The 22,500-nt window shown below is 39.4% G+C and overlaps 3 protein-coding genes across 3 annotated transcripts in view; 1 reads left to right on the top strand and 2 right to left on the bottom strand.

Moving 5' to 3' along the window:
- The window catches only part of LOC137979256 (symplekin-like), a 203,657-nt gene that overhangs the window by 17,714 nt on the left and 163,443 nt on the right, over positions 1-22,500 (top strand). The gene's annotated exons all lie outside the window — the stretch shown is intronic.
- On the bottom strand, positions 2,025-5,367 carry LOC137979768 (transcriptional repressor NF-X1 homolog). The gene is made up of 2 exons (XM_068827117.1): positions 5,297-5,367; positions 2,025-5,084 (listed from the first exon to the last, which is right to left on the bottom strand). The coding sequence occupies exon 2, from the start codon at positions 5,076-5,078 to the stop codon at positions 3,594-3,596; it is 1,485 nt and encodes a 494-aa protein (XP_068683218.1). The 5' UTR covers positions 5,079-5,084; positions 5,297-5,367; the 3' UTR covers positions 2,025-3,593.
- LOC137979875 (histamine H2 receptor-like) overlaps positions 14,109-22,500 on the bottom strand; it is a 9,597-nt gene continuing 1,205 nt past the window's right edge. Inside the window, exons 1-2 of the mRNA XM_068827191.1 lie at positions 22,359-22,500; positions 14,109-15,215 (exon numbers count right to left, since the gene is read on the bottom strand). The exon at positions 22,359-22,500 is cut by the window's right edge and continues 1,205 nt beyond it. Of these exons, the coding sequence (XP_068683292.1) occupies positions 14,109-15,215; positions 22,359-22,487 (1,236 nt within the window). The 5' untranslated portion in view covers positions 22,488-22,500. The remainder of the gene's footprint in view (positions 15,216-22,358) is intronic.

Below are 22,500 nucleotides of genomic sequence, written 5' to 3' on the forward strand. Positions count from 1 at the left end.
AAAGGAATAACAAAGGGCAAACATTTATACAGTAATTCTGCCGACCTTCTTAGTTGGACTTACTTTCAAAATAAATATAACTTAAAAGTTCAGCTCTTCGCTTACTTTGGAATAGTCTCTGCTATCAATGGCCTGCGCTCGCAGACGTATTTCCGGTTGTAAGCAACAACCGGAAATACGTTTGGAAGCGCAGGCTATGCTATCAATCGCCTAAGTAAAAATAAGGATCTGCCAAAACATGATTAGCATATGGCAAGCTTATTTTATCTAAAAGCGAACAACCCCCCCTTTTTCAGCATAAATGGTCCAATGAAATTTATCTGCCACTAGACGAAAAGATTGACTGGAGGGCAGTGTATCGGCTAACTTTTCAGTGTACAAAAAGTTCAAAACTGATAACCTTAAATTATAAGTTTTTACATCGCCGTCTGGCGACTAATACGTTTTTAAAAAAGATAAGGGTTCTTGAAGATGATAAATGTACTTTCTGCGCGCCACTCCGAAGCAGAAAGCTTGTTACACTTCTTTTGGAAATATGAGATAACCCAGGATTTTTGAATTAGTGTTTTTTCGTGGCTTAAGTCCTGTCAAATAATTAACATTTTTTTCTCAAGTACATACTGCTCTAGGTCTAAGGCCAGATCAGGAGACGCTGTATGGAAGTTGCACGCTCCAGATGGGCTCCTGGCCAGATAGATAAAAAAACAACCTGCAAATAAATTTTTGCCTTTTGCTCGCGAAGCATTACATCTGGCTGTGCAAACATAAAACGAACAGTCCAAAATTAGTCGATTTCCTCTGTTACTTCAAGCATATCTACATAATCGAAAAAACGCAAGCAACCGTCTTAAAGAAATGGGAACCATTTGTACCTTTTTTGCTGACACCTTTTGTTTTCTCCTCTTTCTTGTGCTGCTAATTAAAATACTTATCCTAACCTCCAAATTTACGAAGATTTGCGGTTTGGGTGAACCTAGTTTCATCTTCCTTCCTCTTTCCTGACCATTAGCACTTCTGAGGTCCTAGTACTATGTGTAAGCAGTGCTTAGTGTTTTGTGTATTGTGTATTGTAAGTAGTGTAAATACCGTAGATCGATCGATACGAACTTCAAATCGATCTCCTACGGTTATCAAGTAGGCTTATACAAGTAAATTCGATCATGAAAGTTGATTATTTTGTGGAACAATCTGAATTGGACGAACTGACCATCAATAAGCGCCAGAAGTGTTGAGACACTTTTTCCTGTTAAGGAATCTTGGGCACCCCCTACCCCCTAAATCTTTTCATTTAACCCCCTTCCCCCTTAACAATGTTGTTTTGTTTGGGGGGGGGGAGTACAAATGGAAAATGTAACGTTCAAGTGATTTTTGCTTAATTGTAGTCTTCCCAGTTCAGTATCTCAACTACTTTTGTCGTTTATTGATGGAACGAAGTGACCGCAATTTATCCGAGTGTGTCAAAATATTATTACTACTTATTGCCTTGTTTATGTCCATTGCAAAATTCAAGCATTATTGCAATTTTTGAAAAGTCATCAGGGAATTGTTTTGGCTTAATGTTGTTGAGGATTTTGCTTTGCTAATGTATGCAACCACGAAAGCTCTCTTTGCTATTTTTGTTCACCTTAAAGCAAACACAAAAATCGTTAAAAAGTTTGGCCTTTTTTTCCCATACCGGATCCGGAATAATTAACGTCCATAAAACAAAAGAACAAAGCGGATTGTCGTTGTTTTAATAAACAAAGCTTAATCAGAATAACAATGGTTCCTTTGTCTTCCGCCTTTTTGGTCCGGTATATGAAAGTCTACGCAAGCGGTTCAGAGAGTAGTAACACGGGAATTTTTTGCCTTGACTGGAAAATTGCTCAAGAAAAAAAAGCACCTGTAGAAGAGTCTATACAAGTTATTGGACTGACATTATCAACAGAAGATATTAATACTCAAGGTAGTTTTCGCTCTTCTTTATTATTATTAAGAAAAAGTCGTTTCAGTCGACCTTTTACGTATCTGTATAATAACTTCACTGTAAATAAACTTCAAAGGCCCATTTTTGTTCCCGGCGAATTGATCCGAATTGAAAGCAAGTTTTCAGTAATCGTCTTCTAAAGCAAAGTTCGTGGGTCAAGCCGACGCGAATCACGGACTAGCTTGCACACAGGTCAAGTGCTCCCTCTCGAATGGCACGTGATCTACAGCTAACCCCACTCCTCAAGCTGTTGATAGCGCGCCATTCAAGGCGGAGAACCTGTGTGCAGGCTAACAAACGAGGTTCTACGCGTTTGTGCTGTTCAGATTCCCACAAAAGTGTTTTAAGAAAGAAAGCCGTCTTTTTCTTAATCAAATCGTGCCATTCACTTGAACAAAAAAAGCTTTTGTTTTAGTTTGTTGGGAAACAAGGAGTGGCGTCATTGATATCATCTCCGTAAGAACTATGAGGAGAGCCGTCAATTCTCGTAGCAATGAGATTCCGGCACGAGAATACAAAGAAAATGGTAAATATTTAACAGAAATTAAACGTAGCTTGCGAGAAGGCTTTCTGTTCGCGGAGCGAGCGAGAAAGATGAGGGACACGAAGAGAGAGCCATCCTGTTCGCAGGGTAAGTTATTAAACGAAGGAAAGGATATATTTATCAATGATGACGCTGGGATTAAGAAGAAGAGCGATGCCAACATACATACATCACTTATTCCGTTTACCGGGATTAACATTGACATCCGCCTTCGACTCCTTTCGCGAGAAAAGCAAGAAGCAAGAAGAAGCTGCTATTTTTGCCCGTATTTGACCATATCTGGGCATGACAATGTGCCGTGAGACCAAAGCTATTATAGGCCGCTACGATTTAATAAACTTTGTTACGTTCTATCGTGGTTCATATAGATGGAGTGGTTATGAAACCCCGAAAACTTCAAAAGAAAGAACAGTACTGTCCCACTTCCTGTTAACTTGACCTTGACCATGCACAATCTCTTGTCCTCGGTTCATAACTGAGTTTTGGATACATTAATCGAAACTTTTGATTGGCTGTCTTGTTGGAAAAGGGTGTAGCTTTTGCATGGTCAGGCCAAAACAGCGGACAAAAACCAAAGACAAAGAAAATGTCGAGTTTCATAACCATCTCCATATATTAAGTATATGGTTTTATTAATTTAACTATAAAATAATTGCGATAAAATATATTTAAAATCGTAAATGGCAAAAAAGACTAAAAACTTTGTATAAAAAGGACGACGTTACGACGTTGTTAAGTCAATGTTCAAATGAAAATTACAATCTATAAATACTAAAAGAACAATAGCTGATAAGAAGGTATAGCAAAACAAAGGAACAATGAAAATGAAACAAGACGTTGGGCACGTATGGAGTCCGTATGGATATTTAAATTAAGCTTGAGACTCTTAATGACGAGTATTTCATAGACTAAGCAATCAAATTTGCCCTGGCACTTTCATAAGACTCGAAATTGGTTTTCTTCGAATTCCAAAAGAAAACCAGTTTCCCCGAGTTTTTTGGTTGAGCATTTTATGAATGATAATAACTCTGGACAAGACAATTGCAATTTTTCGTAATTAGGTTATTTTTGTTGTTGCAACAATTACATCAAAGTTAACACACAGGACCTGGCAAAGCAAACAGTTTGACAGCTCAAAATCTGAGAATTGCACGACTGAGTACACGTCCTGACCTTATCAGTGCATTTCATTTCACAACCTCCGCCGTGGCAAATTTGTGTGCAGATTGCAGCATTGCATTCCATATTGCAATTGGCTCCCTCGCAATATTGCAAGCAATGATTGGAGGTGCAAACCATTGAATTGCAGGCTCCTTTATGGCATGTCTGCGTGCATTTGTTAGATGTTATGCAGTTCATCGTACGGCAATCTCCCTGTCTGCAGATTTGATGAGTGCCATGATAGAAAAAGCCAAAGTGAGCCCAGCCGAGAAAAGCGCAACTTCGCTTTGATGGACAATCTTGATTGCATTTGCGCGTTGACGTGGAACATCGAACGGTTCTCAAGATTCCTTCAAGTCGTCGAGTACTGTCGGAAATGACGCAATGACCTTGATCGCAGTAATGTTTGCATCGTTTTGCATTACAGCCGAGGATACAGTCCCCAGAAGGGCACCACTGCGAACATCCTTTCACTGTTGACAAGCAATTCATGCTGCAATTTCCTCCTCTGCACATTTGCAGGCATTCATCCGCCTCACACTCCATGTCGCATCTTCCAGCCACGCATTCTTGAATGCAAAATTTTGAGTTACAAAAAAACTTCTTGCATGAGCCACCCATGCACACTTGAGTGCATTTTAGAGGTGCTCTGCATTCAAATTTGCAATTTCCCCCAGGGCAAAGTTGAAGCAAGGAACCATGCGACACATATCTGTTACGCTTAATGTCACAGTTTCCCTCGGGACAACTTTGAACGCACGTGTGCTCATCGCTTTCGTTGTTACAGTTCAAGAATCTAGGCCCAAGTTGTGTTGCTTCCAGATGCTTGTCAGCTGCTATCGTGTATATGCAATGCCCTCCCTTGCAAGAACGCTTGCATGTCTTAGCGTTGCAAATCATGGTACACTTTCCACCCTCACAACTCTGTTGACACAGCTTAATTCCTGGAGGACAATGCATGATGCATTTTCCCATCTTGCACCTTTGAGTGCATGTCTCAGTGCCTCCCGAGCAAGCCATGGTACAGCCACCGGAATTGCAATTCTGCTCGCACTGCTTCCCGACACAATCCATTGCCTGACAGTTTCCCCTAATGCAAGTCTGATTGCAATATTCAGAATCGCAAAGCATCTTCTTACAGAGGCCAGCGAAGCATTGCTGTACACACGAGAATAGCGCATTACAATGCAACCTACAGCTAGCACTGTTGCAAGTTTGTTGACAAACGTGATATCGCAGGTTGTGGACGCATATGACATCGTGTACACCAGTTGCTCGGTATTGGTGACAAGCATTTTTGTAGATCAAGTTGCACTGAGTTGGTGAGAACGGCCCAAGCTCACCGTGGCGGTCAGCAAGAATCAGGGCCACAAGAAGAAGACAAGCCGTTAATACAGGGAAATACATAACGTTCTGAAAATAAGTAAATGTACCCGGTCAGTGAACTCCTACAGGACAGTAAGGGATAGTATTACAAGTTTGTTGTTAGCCTGATCGGAGTTCATTATTGCCTTAGTTCGTTCCAAATCATAGGTTATCACTCTGTCAATTAACATATAGTTTTCAGAGTAAATGGTCATTGCTAAAAAAAAAGTACTCAGTTTTATCCTCAAGAACCTGTGTACCTTGACCGACGATTACAATTGGTTGATGGATCCTAGCAAAGTAACACTCGAGGGACAAGTGTGAATCGTTCCCAACGTCCATGAATCTGTGCCAAAATTCATATCAGAGCGTGGGATGTATTTATATCGCTATCTTCCGGAAAAATAACAGATTTATTTTCCAATATTGTGTTTCACCCGTTATCTCCCGCGGCTTCGGTGTTTTTTATTTTTCTTATCCAGACATGTGCGAGCTCATCTCTTTCCCATTTTTGTTTTTGCTTTTTTTTTTCTGCTTCTTTTGTTTTGTTTTCATCCATTTTAAGGCTTGGTGACCTTGCTTGCATAACCGATCCGAGCATAGGTATTCACATTCGAAATGTTAGAAATTCGAGATTGGAAAATTTTCTCTTTTTGAATCCTTTTGATTTAAGCGCGATTGAGGAGATTAAGAATAATTAATTTTTAAGAAATCTTAATTGCAAGTCGTAAATGACATCGTCCGTAACTTGACCGCTTGATGGCTTGAGAGATACACCATCTGAGGCCCAATAAAGGTCTCTTTTTTTTTTCAAGAAAACTCATCTGATGAGAAAATGATGCACTGTCAAGTCCATGAATGAGATTTGTAATGCATCATAATGTTCTTCTTGGAGATGGTTGGAGGGAACTTAGTGTGCACGGCTTGTCAATAACGGGTGGGTCTGCACGTTCCCTTTTATTTTATGCAGCTTATCTCTTGATGGGGTCTTCCTGAATTATATGTTATTACAGCTATTTGCTGGATTGATGTCAACCCCTGTCAAGTATTTGTTAATTGATCAGTTGGTAACACACGTAGAAAAGGGACAAAGCTAACGGACGAACAAAGATGCATGTAAGATACACTCTAGGTGACGGAGAGTTGTCGCGAAATTGTCAATTGATTTTGCGATAAGATTTTTTTCAATTTCGATGGCCGATCGTAATTTCAGTTCCCTATTATGGAATATCTTTGGAGAGATAAACTTTATCTTTATGTTTCCGTGGGATAATTATTTCACGTGCTTTTTCTCGAGTATCTCAGTTTAATTATGACACTCCATAAATAACTACTTTTATCTTCAGGCAGACTTGTAGTGATGACTTACGAGTATTTAGCAGTCACGAAAACATATAACTCAAGGAGGACAGTAGGCCATTTCCGAGTTCACGTCTACCCCCTCTTCAAAGCGAGTCTCTAAGTGCGAAGTTTTCCTCATGAAATTTCATTCGTATGTAAAGTAGCATGAACTCGGAAATGGGTTATTAAAATCGTTAAAATCCGTTAAAATACATCGGCTACTTAAAAAAATTTAAATATTTTTTTTATTGGTGGAAGTGACCGACAATAACGGGAAGTAAAAGGGAGTTCAATAAGAAACGACGACGCATACGGAAACAAAATGTTACTTCACGCTTTCATAAAAATTTTGCGTTTTTTCCATTTTGTTCAAGTTGCACTTACAATATGGGCGAAATATTCTGTAACTTGGTGCAAGCGGTCCTGATAAAGATGGAGAGTGAACGATTCACTGTTGTATCAGTCACGTTGTCGTCAAAACTTGGTGTGATTTCGCGGCATTGTTATGCAAAGGACCGCAAAAATACGAAACCATGCGCAGCAGGATTACTTCGTCATTTCTTCTTAAAATTCCTATTTTAAAGCAGGTGTCTGCAATGTTGAAGGGCGCAAACGAGGGCACAAACCCTCATTTTGCATCTTACTCGTGGTCAAGCTATGACTGGTATTTGCAGTATGTTGAATACTAAAACGGGTGGATCATGTGTATCGATCCACATTTCTAGTTCCTAACTCACTACTTATTTTCCAGTTTTAATTGCGCTCCCTTCTCAAGAGTGTGTCATTTTCCGGAAGAATAGTCAAAAACTAAACGGAGCTTTTGTGGTAGACTAGAATGCGATACTCAAAATTGATTGCATGCACGCATACAAAGAGTTTCGGACCGTGATTGGATAATTTGAACGGGACAAAGAGTTAAAAACGAGGATTAGGGACGAGGGATGTGAAAAAAGCACTGCAAGCAGTTTAGGTCGGGCCTTTCGTGAAATGATTTAGTATTTCATTGGTGTTTATGTAATAAATATAAACATTCGCTGCGCTCAATCGTGAAATATTTTTCAACACTCGAAGAGAAATTTAACCGCATTAACTTTTGTTAAAAACTCTCTCACTTTCGCAGCTTGTCTTTCATTCAACTTAATTTGTCCTAAATTCAGGTCTCTGCAGACTAGTTGCCGCCCTTGCGGTGAGGACTGTATGAGGTTCGGGTAGGTTTTGCGTAGGTGAACGCAAAACAATTTCAGAGTGGAATAGACTTACCTCAGTACAATCTGTAAGAGTCAGACACTGTCTTCAAACAAGTCTGGGTGAAAAAGCATCTTCTGCATGCGTGCTTTAACAAGGCGTCTTCACTGGCATTCACCCCTTGCTAGGCTAAAGCAATTTTTAAGTGTTCTAGAAGTTTCTCTCTCTAGGTTTGTTCAACGAACAAAGAGACAAACAACATAATACTGTTTACAAAAACAACAACGTTAATGTTTCTATAAAATAAAAAGATGGGATATATTTGTTTTCCAATTATTGTTTTTGTTGTTGAAATGTCCTATCTACTGGAACAAAAGAATCCTCTGTTTCGGAAGCCAATGAGGATCTTGGCACATTTGCAACAAATGACGTCATCTGTATCTTTCCAACAACTGCCCGGTGTTCTTTACAGTAATAAGCCTTGAAAATATTTAAGTTGTTATCATTTGATCATGGCCATTTTTGAGAAGCCTCATTCTCCAAGGGACCGTATGAGATTACTGTTTTTTGCAGATCTAACACAAACGTTAACTTTCCTCAAGGATTTGCACAAGCACAAGGCAATAGGGATATAAACTCAAATCCTATGAACAGACTTTCTTCTGCATACAGCCCACAGCTGCTAAATCGCTTTTTAATTTTGCGCTGCTTTAGAATTTGTTGATTCCGGCTTCAACTTCTTTTGGAGCACTTTCGCTTTTGATCTGTCAAAAACTGAGCAATACCACAAACGCAGATTTCGGAAAGATTTTCCTTCCCTGTTTTCTCAGTGGTCATACTGAGTCCATTCCGTGTGAAAATAAAAGGTGTTTGTTCCTTCAAGGAATGAAAGAGCTATCCCGACCATCGTTAAAAGAGCGGCCCCTTTGAACTAAGGTAGCTAATTAATATACATTTGTGAAGTTGACATTTTTAGAGGAAGCATGACTGTATCCGAAGTTGAGTTCCCTAGGGCTGGAGAGACAGTGTCAAAAATTGCATCATTTGGAAAATCAATAATAACCGATTCACTCCGTGACTTGAAACTCGCCATTTTGATTTTGTGTCACAATTTTGTTTTAGGGTATTCTGGTCAAGTTTATCATGATAAAGTTTGAGTCGGTCGGTTGGAATAAAAAACAAACAAATTAAACGAATAAAAAGAAAACCAGCAGCAATCCTTTGTGTGAGGCTTTTATTTTTGGAGCCAGATGTGAGTATCCAAAGTCGTTATGTTAATGTGTCGATCAGGAATCATGGTGCCGCTGCCGGAAACAAACCTGTAAGTTTCAAGCTGCAGAAATAGTCGAATGGCACGGGCAGACGACAGTAAACCGAGAGCAAAAGGGAACGACCAACTCGACTCTGTTCTTTTGCCCTTACGAAGTTCGAAAATATCTTTTTTTTAAGACACTTTTTCCCTTAGATTGCCGCATTAATCAAGGAGTAAGACATATATATTGAAATATAGAGCATCTATGGGCATAGCACGATACTTAAAAACTGTCTCTAACACGTTGTCCTGTTCTCAAATGGGATTTAAAATCGCTCGCCAAAGTAAACATCCACACACATATCTTGTTTGTATTGCATCAAGGTGTTGCTTCCATTAGATTTTAAGCAGCTTCATGTAATAACTGATTTAAAGTTTCGTGGTTTCCTTAATTGAAAGAAATGATGCAAATGTATTCAATGAATTTAATTTGATGTATTCATTGCTTGATGGTGACTGATCATATATCAAGTATGGAAGCCTTCACTCCCAACTGCTCGAGATTTGCTTCTTCTTTAGCATATGTTAAACTTTCTTTCTTTGAGTAATATTTGTGTTACATTTCGCTCTTCCTCCTGCAAACGTCCCTTGTTCCACAAGAGTCATTCCATGGTGACTTTGGAGTGATTAGTTAGGAGACGCCAACGCTTATTTCCCTTTCGTAAACGGTCGTTACCATTTGAAACAGTCGTTGCCATTTCTCAGAACGGTCGTTGCCATTTGAAACGGTCGATGCCATTTTTAAGCTCTGAATTACACTCATTAGGTCTAAGAACTCGAAAGGTTGCGGTTATACTGGGAGTTGTGTCTCGCTTGTCATATGAGTTAGGGTTCGGGTTATGGTTCTGTTTAGGGCACAGGCAGCCCAAGCTCAAAATGTTAGGAGTTCAGTGTAACGTGACATATGCTATATATTACATAACTACGCGAAACGTGACTCCCGCCTTACAGCATATGGAGGTATTGTGTTACAACGGTTTGATTTTGTAAAGGTTTGTATGGGAAGGCAACGGCTTTGCTGGAAAAGTCAATTATTCTTATATTTTGTGAATAAAATCTACTTACTCTGTTGCCGTGTTGTATTCTTTGTTGTTTGCCAGCTCCGCAGGCCGATCTAACGCGATTTCGGCGATTTATCGTTTTGTGGGTTTCCACTGCAGTGGAATACAACACGGCAACAGAGTAAGTAGATTTTATTCACAAAATATAAGAATAATTGACTTTTCCAGCAAAGCCGTTGCCTTCCCATACAAACCTTTACAAAATCAAACCGTTGTAACACAATACCTCCATATGCTGTAAGGCGGGAGTCACGTTTCGCGTAATTATGTAATATAGCATATGTCACGTTACACTGAACTCCTAACATTTTGAGCTTGGGCTGCCTGTGTTTAGGGTGAGGGCTAAGAGCCCGAGTTCGAGTCTTGAAATTTTCGGACTCTTTTTTTCCTCCAGTTTTTCTTTTATAAATGTGTTTTTTCCTTTTTTGTCTTAATTTTTGTTAATATTTTTTCTTAGTTTGTTTCTTTTAATTTTCTTTGAAGTGAAGTGTGTAGTCGACCGTTATAAATGGCATCAACCGTTTCAAATGGCAACGACCGTTCTGAGAAATAGCAACGACCGTTTCAAATGGCAAGGACCGTTTACGAAAGGGAAATTTGCGACGCCAATCCTTGACAGGTTTCAGAAGAAATGGTGTCTTCCTCCATACGGTTGAGCCGATAGTCGTGCAGACAAGCTCCCGCGATGGTCATTTGTCAAAGGGACAAAATCCAGTCTGTTCGCTGAACTCACGACGAAAGGTCACCATGTACATAGCCTGCATGACAGGTGCTTTATGAGCCAAGCGGGGCGAACGCGATATTTCGCGCGGAGCCGACACGAGCGCGAATTTTTTCTACCCCTCGTCTCGCGCTTCGCGCTCGTGTCCGTGCGAAATAGGGAGCTTAAGCACGCGCGTTTTTGAGACGCGGACGGCAACCGGAACAGAGCATTTCGCGTACCAGGACAATGGTGTCTCCCAGATTTTTATACTAATCATCTCTAATGGTGAAAAGATACTCAGCAATTTAACTGTGGTTGTATAAAGACAAGTTAAAAGTGAAAACAGCTCACTTCCGGTTGCCGTTCGCGTCTCAAAAACGCGCGTGCTTAAGCTCCCTAATATCGCGTTCGCGCCGCTTGGCTCATAAAGCACCTGTCATGCAGGCTACCATGTACACCACTACTCGAACCCATTCCCCTTTATTGCTCGGTTAGTGACCACTTTTCCCTTCTTTCCGGGCAGAAGCGAACAAAAAAGGGAATTTTCAATCAAAAAGTGCTAAAAACAACACGATGTATTTTAGATGATTTTGGAGGTTAAATAAAGTGGAAAAGTGAGTTAAGGTGACAGGCACTTCATTTCTTAATTATTTTCAGTTGTCAGGACAGTACAGACAAAGTTTTGAACAACGAAACACAATGTACTGCGAGGCGGGAAAAACACGCACACAACCGAGACTGTGACGTCAGAATAATTAACAGTACTTGTGTGTAACCGTTATAAACTAGTGACAATGTGAATTCCAACAAGCTTAAAGGGAGAGTTTCACGTCTCTGTGCATGGGCAACCAGTTTGTTTAATTCCATTGTTATTGAAACAATCGAAAGCACTGATGCAGAAAACGGAAACTATGCCATAGAAGTGGAATTATTAGTTGGAATTACTTTTGCAATCATTTCCTTTGGGTTATGAACCTACTGCATGCGAACAGATAACTCGTGCGTTATGACAACTCGTGCGTAGAATAAAATGTTCGACAGCACAATAGATTTGATGGTCAAAACTAAATTTGATATTTTCTGTGTAAACCCGTAGTATCTTCCACCAAATTTGGGCCCCAGTCATTCGGTGTATTTGCTTTTAATACTCTTTGTGATTAATGAACATCATCTGGTTCAGTAAAAAATCGTAAAATTTAAAACTACTAAGGCCAAAGCTTGAACATGCGCAAAACCGTGAAACTGTCCCTTTAAGCTGCCGGACGTCTGTGGATCAGACTTGGGATGGATTATTTGGTACAGGTAGAAGCTAATTCATAAACACCTATGATGCTAAGAGCCTTCTTTCGGATGCTCCCAAGGAGGCTGCCTGTGTGTGGAGGGTGAGGTGATCTCCGCCTGGTGATCCTCGGGGTCCCTGAGCTGATTGGATTAAGAACTGCAGGGTAGCTTGGCGACTAATTGACAAATTTACCTCCAATCAGAGCAGGAGATCATCATTAGGAGCTAACAACCAGTATCCCAGCTTTGATTACCCGAAACTTTCGGGCCCGAAAAGCCATTTGTGAAAACTGCCAACCGTTTGTTTTGGAAAGCCGATCTTTTAACATGTTTTCAAGGTGACAAAAAGCAAAATTACTGAAATTCTATCCGTTCTTGAGATACAAAGGAAACTGTGACACCCGAAATGGCCCGCAAAGTTTCAGGACCGTTCAAGGAACGGGCCACTTCGCCATCAGGACCCAGTTGTTCGAAGGATGGATAGTGCTATCCACTGGATAAATCACTATCGTGACACTTGTCAAATAAACGTCTAGGAATCCAATGTGGAGATAATCAACGACTTCAGACACAATAGCAGTTACTCCGTTTGTCGTCAAGATCCGTTTAGACATTGACCAGTTATGATTGACGCCCGGGGGGGGGGGGGGGGGACACCCATATGAAACAGACGGGGATGCTCGTCGTCTCGCTTAAGGGTGTAAATTTTGGATTTGTGTCTCGCTTAGCGCCAATATTGTAAGCCGCCAAGGTCTCGTTTAGGGTTCCGCGAAGATACACAGAATTACGCGAAGAGAAACAGAAGTCAAATTTTCTTTTTAACTTGTTTTCAGCGGTCAAGATTTCCTTAAGCCACGCCCAGATTGGTCTCCTTTAGGGGTGACGAAAAGCTTGAGCCACGCCCAGATGGTCTCCTTTAGGGGTTAAATTCAAAATTTCCGACGAGCATCCCCGTCTGTTCCATATGGGAGCCCCCCCCCCCCCTTCCCTGGGGGGATTGACGTAACCTTAAAGGAATTTTTTTTTTATTTAAGTGTCCAGTCGTTCTAGCGCTGAAGCACTAACACAAATCAAGTCAAATGTTGAATAGCCTCTTGTTAAAGCTTACCGACAATCAATCACAATGTAACACAGTATGATAAAATTAGGACTTTGGTTAAAGTTCTCAGAGTCAGTGCGCCTGTGGTATGTGAGCGAATACGCAAGAATTAAACGGCTAATTAAGGACGCTTTGCCTGACCGGGGAAATTGACTCTACAAATTAACTCTCAAATTAATACACTTCGAGGATGACATATACTCCTCCTGAAGAATGCGATTGATTATCATGCAAGTATTCCTCCAAATTTGTTGCATTTCTTGGCAAACCGTCGCGTCTTGCCGGCCAATTCTGACAAAAGGAAAGGGAAAGTGCCAAAAGACTCTTTCGCGTCTGTTGATCGAGTCCGATCACTTAGGCCCTAAAACTATCCCTAGTGAACGGGGCAAGGTTTTCAAAAATAAGGGGCAAGGAAAGGAAACTAGTTGAAGTCAAGCGGAGTGTCCAGGTTCCACAAATGATAGGAACGTGTAAAAAGGTGAAAAACGAATCCATCTTATTGGGTAAAAATAACAAACAAACAGCGGTTATAAACATAACGAGACAACGCATGTTGTAAAACTTTTTATGAACTTGACGTTTATGTTTATAACCGCAGTTTGTTTGTTATTTTTACTCAAGTTGAAATGGCCGAAGAATAAGACCATCTTATTGGCTTTTTGGAAAGGATGCTTGGAAGATTCAAACAGTTCCACTAGTTTATTCACATAAAAAACAACATGAAAAACTTGCCAGAAAATGCATTAAAATTTCAAATTTAGCGGGCTGTACTGTTGCATACCGCCCGCTAAATTAACCAATCACAGCGTGCGTACTATCTAATAGATAGTTGTATCCGGACGCCATGTTGGAGGAGTGAAACAAAGAAACAGCGGCCATTTTGGAGGAGTCAAATATTCTTTTAGGAATTGAACTCCACCTTTATGCAAATTCTTCCTTTTGTTTTAGTATGCAAATATTGATGCTGGTCACATGAACGAAAACTCTATAAGCTTCAGTTTACAAAATTGTTGATGCTATCCCATCAGGCTTTCATATCTTAGATGTATACGACTCTTTATAGCTAACGTTCTGATCCAGCCCTTTCTCCTTATGATCGACGAAAACCCGCGATCGTCATCCCGGCCGGGAGTGACAGGTTTCTCACCCGATTTTTTAGGCCTAACATGCTGGCAACGGCCAATCTGAAACGCCTGTACTTAATCGAATATATAACGGGATTACAGCAACTATTTACAAATCCAACAAGCATTGCCAAAATGCCAAATGGACCATTGATCTTTTTCCCACTACCAATTTCAATAAAAAGCATAATACAAAACGGTGACCAGCATACAAGATAGGCCAATGTTACTACCAACAACGTTGCCACTCCCTTGTTGCAGCTCAGTTTATGGGCCATTTTACCATGCTTAGAGATCGTATTGTTAAAATTCATGTTGAAATCTTTGTCTTTTGTTTTCTGAAGATCTTTTAACTCTTTTTGAATTCGCTGAACCTGTTTTCGGATAACTAGACCGATTTTGAAATAGATATATACCATTGAAATCAAAGCAATGCCGTACGTCCCTGAGACAACGGAGATTGCAAATGCAAAATTCAAACTGCTCTTACACCAGTCGTCCGCCTTACATGCTCCAATGTAACTAATAAAACACTCATATGAACTAACTCCAAATAACGGCAAACAGGCCCACACGGCCGAGTAACTCCACAAGATCAAGCATAGTATAAGAGCTCGTGACTTTGTCATCTCCAGTGGATACCGGAGTGGCCTAGCTATTGCCATATAACGGTCAATAGATAACATCATGAGATGCATTATAGACGAAATACAGAATAGAAAGTTGCCAAATCCATTGAACTTGCCCCAAATGTTCCCGCACCTCCACAAGCCAGTGTTCACAGTGTCCAATGCACAAGGCATGACTAAAATAGCAACCAGAAGATCCGCAATGGATAGAGACACAAGGAAGTAAGAGTTGACAATATTTTTTAGGACGCTAGAACGACTTTGAACAGCGATGACTGCGATGTTTCCAATGATGGTTAATACGAGAATTATGGTCATAACAACCATGGTGAAAATTTTCCAGCCCAGGGAAATATCTACAAGCTTAACGTCGTCCATGATCGGAGAAGTTCCTTGCGTCGACGAAGCGGTTTTGTTCATGACCTTGTATTTAAGAAGGAGAATCTGATGTGATAAAAGAAATTAGTGAAAATTAATTGACTGATATTCGTCTTAAGTAATTACGTCAGTAAGCATAGACCCCGGATTTCAATCGTGATTCCTTTCAGTTTAAATAACTACCCTTGCGGATTTCTGGGAAAATCTTACCATATTTTCAATTGTACCGCATGTAACCGGAATAGTGAGATCTCACTTCTCCTGACCGCTTGAGATCTGTTTTTTAGATTAAGCGCGGATTTTCTGTTGCTTTGCGTTATGATTGGCTAAGGCGTTTGTTGAAATTGGACAATCAGCAATACTTCGGTTTTGAATATCGGCGCTCAATTAAACCCTCTCAAATTTTTGAGGACTAAATTTCATAAACGTATTATGCGCCGATCCAATCGACGCTTCAACATCCCCCCCCCCCCCCCTACCCCATTCCCCATTCTCGAGCAAACCCCGGGCATTTGACTGTTTTCTGTGCCCGGAGGTGGGGAATTTGACTTTTGCCTGGTCGCTACAAGATTTAGAGAGCATGCGAAAAAAACATACAATAACGTTTAAATTTCAAACAACGTCAGATTTTCAATGTTGGAGACGTGCATGCTTCGGCAGAAACATTTGCCTTCTTCAGGGCAAGTGTTGCGTAAGATGCAAATCTGGACAGATGTCGAAATATCAAATATTCAGCTTGATAGTCAGGCAGAGAGGAGAAGACAAGTAATGAATTTTAAGAAAACGACGAAACCTTAGAGTTTATAAACGAGTTAATCAGAATACAAAGCGATATTCTGACTAACTGAGGATTGCAGAAGTTTCTATCGAAACAAAGGTTTCGTCGTTTTCTTAAAATAATTATTTTCTTTTGCTTTTTGCTCTGTTGTTTTCAGTCTGTTTACTGTTGTTTAGTCATAAATTATGCAGTTTTATCTGTTGAGTCATTGCCTCACAGCATGTAAGGTTTATACCTATAAAAATCAGATCTGCTCTGAATCGCCCAGTTCCTGTGAGTTTTGCTGAGTATATACTCCTTCCACTGGCCGTCCACATTTTGAATTAGCACCAGCATATCTTTCTCGGGCGAATTTTGTTTCCCAGAGTTGCGAAACAAAGCCGCGGTGTACGGAGTATTGATTTTTCTCTTCCCTCGTTCAGTTAGTACATATAGGAGCCGCAGTTTCACTCATCGACTTAGCGCATGTGGTGGCAATGCAGATAGTCCGTGACTTGAAAAAGACAATTTATACCTTATTTTTTGGGCATACCGTTCAAACGCTTGTGATTTTACAATTCATTTATTTTTTGATTTTTATTTTTTCCAAATGGCACAATCTCTTTAAACACGAAATTAATACAGGGTTACATAAAAGGTTCATGATATCAAATAACCACTGTAACATTTAAAATCTGCACATACTTCGTAAAGTTAACGCAAATAAAGGGGGCAAGGATTCCTCTGTGGAAAGTGCAATTGCGGCTTGAACTTCCTATACATTCTTCGGTAAATTTTTGTTGATGTGTATAATGGAGCACGAGGTGTTTGCAGACAAATGCAAAGCGGAAAATTAAAGAACACGATTACAAGCTTTTAAGCCTGGCTTTATCCCTCAGCTTTGGACAATGAAAGGCTAGTAATATTCTTCTGCCGGTAATAGAGTACGCAGTGTTTGCAGACAAATGCAAAGCGGAAAATTTAAAAACACCGGATTACACGCTTGTAAACCTAGGCCTGGCTTAATTCCTCAACTTTGAACAAAGAAGGCTAGTAATTAGCCTCATTTCTAGAACCTAACCACTCAAGCTTTGTATAGAGATTTCAAATATTACAGCAGTTGTTTGACATCACAATCTCATTCAATAAAAGTCGGTCGCTCTTTGATACATCCAAATTACGAACGCTAAGAATAAAAAAAGCTCTAATCAATTTTCTTGGCAATGTCGTGGAGAATATGTATTAAACTTCTCGGCTACGAAAACCGCCTGAGATTTTCCTTTCCGTTTCAAAGAATATTCCTATCCTTATTGTTTTGCCAAATGATCCTGCTTTTGACGACAATTTCCTTGATAATATCCTTGATACCATTAGAAAAAAACTCTTGATCATCAAAAGATTGGTTTGTATTGCATGACTTTTCAAATTTTCTGACAAAGGGATAAGAAGGTAAAAATTATGATTTTCATTTTCAAGCGAAAAGGTTTTATTGTTTACAGGGAGTTCATTCAGTGTACTAGAACATTCTCGAATCAATAGACTGTTGATAAGAAAGAGCCAAAGAAGTGAACGGACTTGCACATGAAATTAATTCTCTTTGGCAACATAGTTAGTCGAGTAACTATGTTGGCAAATAGTAAATATATATCTGTGGTTCCATTACACTAATTTTCATACGGAGCTAGCAATGTATTGAGCTCAGTACATGGTACAGTAAATTTTATAGAAAAACTTTGGAAGGGCGTATTCAATGCTCTGGTGAGTGAAAGTGTTTTTTCTATTTTCCTTTCCGCGGCTTTCCGCTAACCTCTTTTCATGAAACTTACCGTATCAAAAAAGTGCCGGTCCATTGCGGCTAATTCCATAAAACTCATGCATTTGTTAAGACTATGATTATCTCTCAGGTAAATGGCAAATAGCTTTAGTTTCATTCGTATTACTGATTATTTGAAGCAAAAGATCACCTTTGAAGTCATCCAACTAATACATATAAATTGAACGCGATACGCATACTATTTTCATCTCACGTTGTTCTTTGTATCTGCCAATAAACAGCCATTTCCACTTTTGAATCTCGTCAATCAAGATTCAGTCCTTTACGAATAAGAAGATTTATTGCGGACATGTAAAGTCAAATCGCTGTCAGATATGATGCTTTATTTTCCGCCAGTTGTTTTAGTGAAAATTATGGCTATATGTTATACACAAATGAGAAAAATCAATTTAAAAAAAAAATCATTTATCACTCACCGTGTCCATAAGCGAGAGGGATGTCTGTTTTCTTTTGGAAAAGTCTTATGAAACACCCGGCGTTAGTAATTTTCTCTTTGATACAAAAAAATCCCACAAGACTCCAAGCGTATCTCAGACAGTAATTTCCATTGCAAAAGTCAAGCCTTATTGCAATTTTTAAAAAGTCATCAGGGAATTGTTTTGGCTTATTGTTGTTGAGGATTTTGCTTACGGTTAATGTATACAACCACGAAAGCTCTCTTTGCTACTTTTGTTCGCCTTAAAGCAAAAATAACTTGAAGCCTTAAAAAGTTCAGAGATTAGGGGTAAACTTTCATATATCGGACTAAAATGGCGGACGACAAAAGAACCATTGTTATTCGGATTGTAGGTCTTGCTAATGGGTATACACCTTTATCACTCGGCGGCCATTTTGGAGTCCGTGGGGTTTAAAGGCTTAATCTTTGCATTGTCTTCGCACATCTAGCGTCGTACTGAATAAGAGGTTAGATGTGCAAAATCTTTTGTTTGGACATTGAGTGATATAGGTCTATTGTTATGTTCGCTTTGTTCTTTTGTTTTATGGACATTGATTATTTCGGATCCGGTATATAAGAAAAAAGACCCTGTAGAATATTCGAGACTGATATTATCAACAGAAAGTATTAATACTCGAGGTAGTTGTTGCTCTTCTTTGTTATTGCATTCAATACATGAACAAGTCATTTCAGTCGACCTTTTACGGATCTGTATAATAACTTCACTGTGAGTAAATTTCAAAGGCCCGTTTGTGTTACCGGCGAATTGATCCGAATTGAAAGCAAGTTTTCATTAATCGTCTGTAATTGTAATTTTTATGACACTTTTGCATTTAAACGAGCTATCGCTCATATGTGATATGTGGTTAAATAAAATTACTTACTTACTTACTTACTTACTTACTTACTTACTTACTTACTTACTTACTTACTTACTTACTTACTTACTTACTTACTTACTTACTAAGGACGTTCGCGCTAATTGTTTGTGCGCGACGTTACTGCGCAGGTAACGCGACTGTAATATGTCACGCATTACTTCCAGCATTGGTGAAGTTGAGGTTTTAAAACCTTTGCAAAAACCGTGGACGATAAGTCTTGCACAGCGTTGAATCAGAGAAGATCGTGATCAGTTAAAATTGATTAAAACATATTTATGAAGTTCAAGTAGACTACTGCACGACTGATATTCGCGTTGTTTTATCAGTCGTGCACTAGTCTACTTGACTTTCGTAAATATTTTTCAAGCATTACTGAAAATAACATGGCGACAAAAACACCGGGGAAAAAATTCCAGACCGACAAAAGAATGGCAAATTTATTTCCGAATCATCATGAAACGTTAGAGAGATATAAGCGGGAGGGTGGAAAAGCTCTGGAAAAGGTAGAAGATCAAGTAGTGGCTGAAAGTTTGGAAAACTCGAGGACGAACCATTGAGTAAATTCAATGGGGCTGTTTTTTTAAAATGTTTTTATTACCCTACGAACTTAAGTTCAAAATGAATGCATGTTTTTGAAATTCTTTTCCTTTACTTTCGTGAAAATAGAGCAGAATTGTACCTTCGTCCTCGTCCGCTTGAATAGTGCGGACCAGTGAGGAAATAGTCACACGATGAAATTTCACAAAAACCACACTCCAGAAGATGAGCATGCAATATCACATCGATTTTACTCGTTTAGCATGCAATATCACATCGATTTTACTCGTTTAGATCATCGGTGATCCCTATTTTTTTCAATCATGAATCACTTACTTTACTTACTATCTACAAAATATGATAACATGAAAAAATTCCGACAGTAAGAAGTTATCTTTTTTTTCTCGTGCCATCAAATTCCGGAAGTGGTTGCAGCGGGTAGAGCTTACGAAAACGCTCGCCGAGGATGAACTCTACTGTTTACGACACCCCTAGCGGCATGCAATTATCTAAGAATCGAAATTAAGGCATTTTCCACTGCCATTTTTTCCGAAACAAAGTCGGTGACCCACAATTTTTTTTTCATTTTTGGAGTAAGTACTTTATGATTTAACTCTAGGCGTAGGAAGATTTTGGCGCGAACTTCCTTAAAGCAAAGGTACTGGGTCAAGCCGACGGGAATTACTAGCCTGAACACATGTCAAGTTCTCCGTCTCGAATGGCACGTGATCTACAACTAGCCCCACTCCTCAGGCTGTTGATCGCGCGCCATTCAAGACGCGGAAACTGTGTGTCGGCTACGTGTAATTAATTCGAGTTTTGATAGGTTTACTGCATTGCCTCCGTCCTTTTTGATTGGCCAAAGTAATTACTTTGGTTTTGGTTTTACGACACTCGATTGAAACTCGCTCTACCTACTTTTAATAAGGCGATTTCTTTGTTATGGGGTCGCTGCGACTCTTTTACAAATGGCCTTTTTATCATTGTTAGGTCCATCACTTAATTAATTGCCATTAAATTGAAATATGAAAAAATGACTCGAGGATTAAGACGAAGAGTGAACCGAGAGGACACTACTGCGATTAGTGGACCAAAATGGCAGCAAACTGATTTGAAAGTTTGTAAAAGTTATTTAAAACCCGCGTTTTATTCAAATCGAAATTTTTTACCAGAAATCCATTGGTTTATGTTTAGATTCATATAAGAAATTAAAAAAAAATGTTATGGGCACTTTAACCTTAAAAAAAAAGCATTAAAATTAATAATATTAAAAGATCCGCTGGGGTGAAAGCCACATTATAGAGTGTTTTCACTCACCCGGTAGGTAACCTTGTTTTTTCCACCGAAACAAAAGAAAGCGTTTGCATGATGATAGCGCTCAACTCCTGGAAGATTATTTGGGGACACCAACATTGCCGCCGTTCGTTTGTTTAGGGACACAAACATGGCCGCCGTGACGTCACGTGAAAACACTCTATACGCTGTTACCTGTAAAAGCTACAATTCCTCTGAGACCCAGCGAGAATAATTTGACGTCACAGGTGAAATAAATGTGTTTATCACTCGATGTATTTTCTCCTTCCTTTTCATTGGCCGAGAGCCCACCAAGTGACCTGCAAATAACTGCCTACAAAGAATTGTTTTGCTGCAAATAATATTCTACTCATGCGCAATTGAAATCATGAACACATTTTCCCTTTTTTTTCGGATTTCAAATCCTTGAAGATTGTGAACTTGTTCCTGGAGGTCTTCAGCCATTTGAAGGCATACATTTTGTTAATTAACAGTTGACTGTACGTACAATCAAGTCAAATCGACAGAACAAATTATTTAACTGAGAAGGAAACCAATTGATCTCTGCCAGCAGCGCGCGCTTACCGCTTCCCCCAAAAAATTAAAAACAAACTCGATGATCGAATGATAAAACAATTATTGAACTCAGTTATCGCAAAATATCGTGATTTTTCAGTGTCTCGCAGATCAATTATTTGCCTCAGCCATCGGCTTTGGCAAATAATTGATCTGCTCGCCACTGACAAATCACGATATTTTGCTCAACCTCGTCCAATAATTGTTAAATATTTGAAGTGCGGGGAGAATTGATACTCCCACTTACCTGAGTGGACAATTTAAGTATTTGTCTCTTAATTAATAGATACCCGAAAAATTCAGTGGGTAGCTTCAACAGGATTCGAAGCCATTGACCGAATGCAAAAATGGCCGCCAACAAATTATTCTTTTGTCTTTGTGTTAATTAGCCTATCTAGCCTTGTTCACACGCGTAAATTTGAAAGAATTTGGGTTGTAAAACAAGGCTAGTCAGGCTAATTAACACAAAGACAAAGAGTAATTTGTTGGCGGCCATTTTTGCATTCGATGAATACCCTCTGCGATGCTGGTGCAACAACTGAAGCCACTCAGGTGGAAGCAGGTCAATTTGTTGGGCTCATGTATTCTCGTGAAAGGACTCAGTGAATGAATTAAATGTATTGATCAAAGTCAATCAATCATTTGTTTTAACAAGTTACGTCAAGGAGCTACAAGCTTTTTCGAAGTACGAACGTGTGCAAATAATTGAATTACATGATGTTCACAAGAAGATAAAAATTAAGCATATTTACAAGTATAAATGGTCGATATGAAAACTACGTTCAGACAAAAACACTAGGTTTACCGATATAAGTTATCTCTAAGTCATACGTCAAAGCATATTGTAATCATTGTAAACCTTTTCAATTAATCATAATTGTACGAGTAACCTTACCAGTAAAGAGGCAAGCTCAAGATACCGTATTGAACAGTTGGTTTGAATATCGGGCTTTGTTTTGTGGGCAGATCTCTCATCCCAAGTCAAATCTAAGATGAAAAGTGTTTTTTGGTTTGTCTTCCTCATGTTTACACTTGTC

This window comes from Montipora foliosa, chromosome 12, assembly GCF_036669935.1.
Source record: "Montipora foliosa isolate CH-2021 chromosome 12, ASM3666993v2, whole genome shotgun sequence".
NCBI lineage: Eukaryota > Metazoa > Cnidaria > Anthozoa > Scleractinia > Acroporidae > Montipora > Montipora foliosa.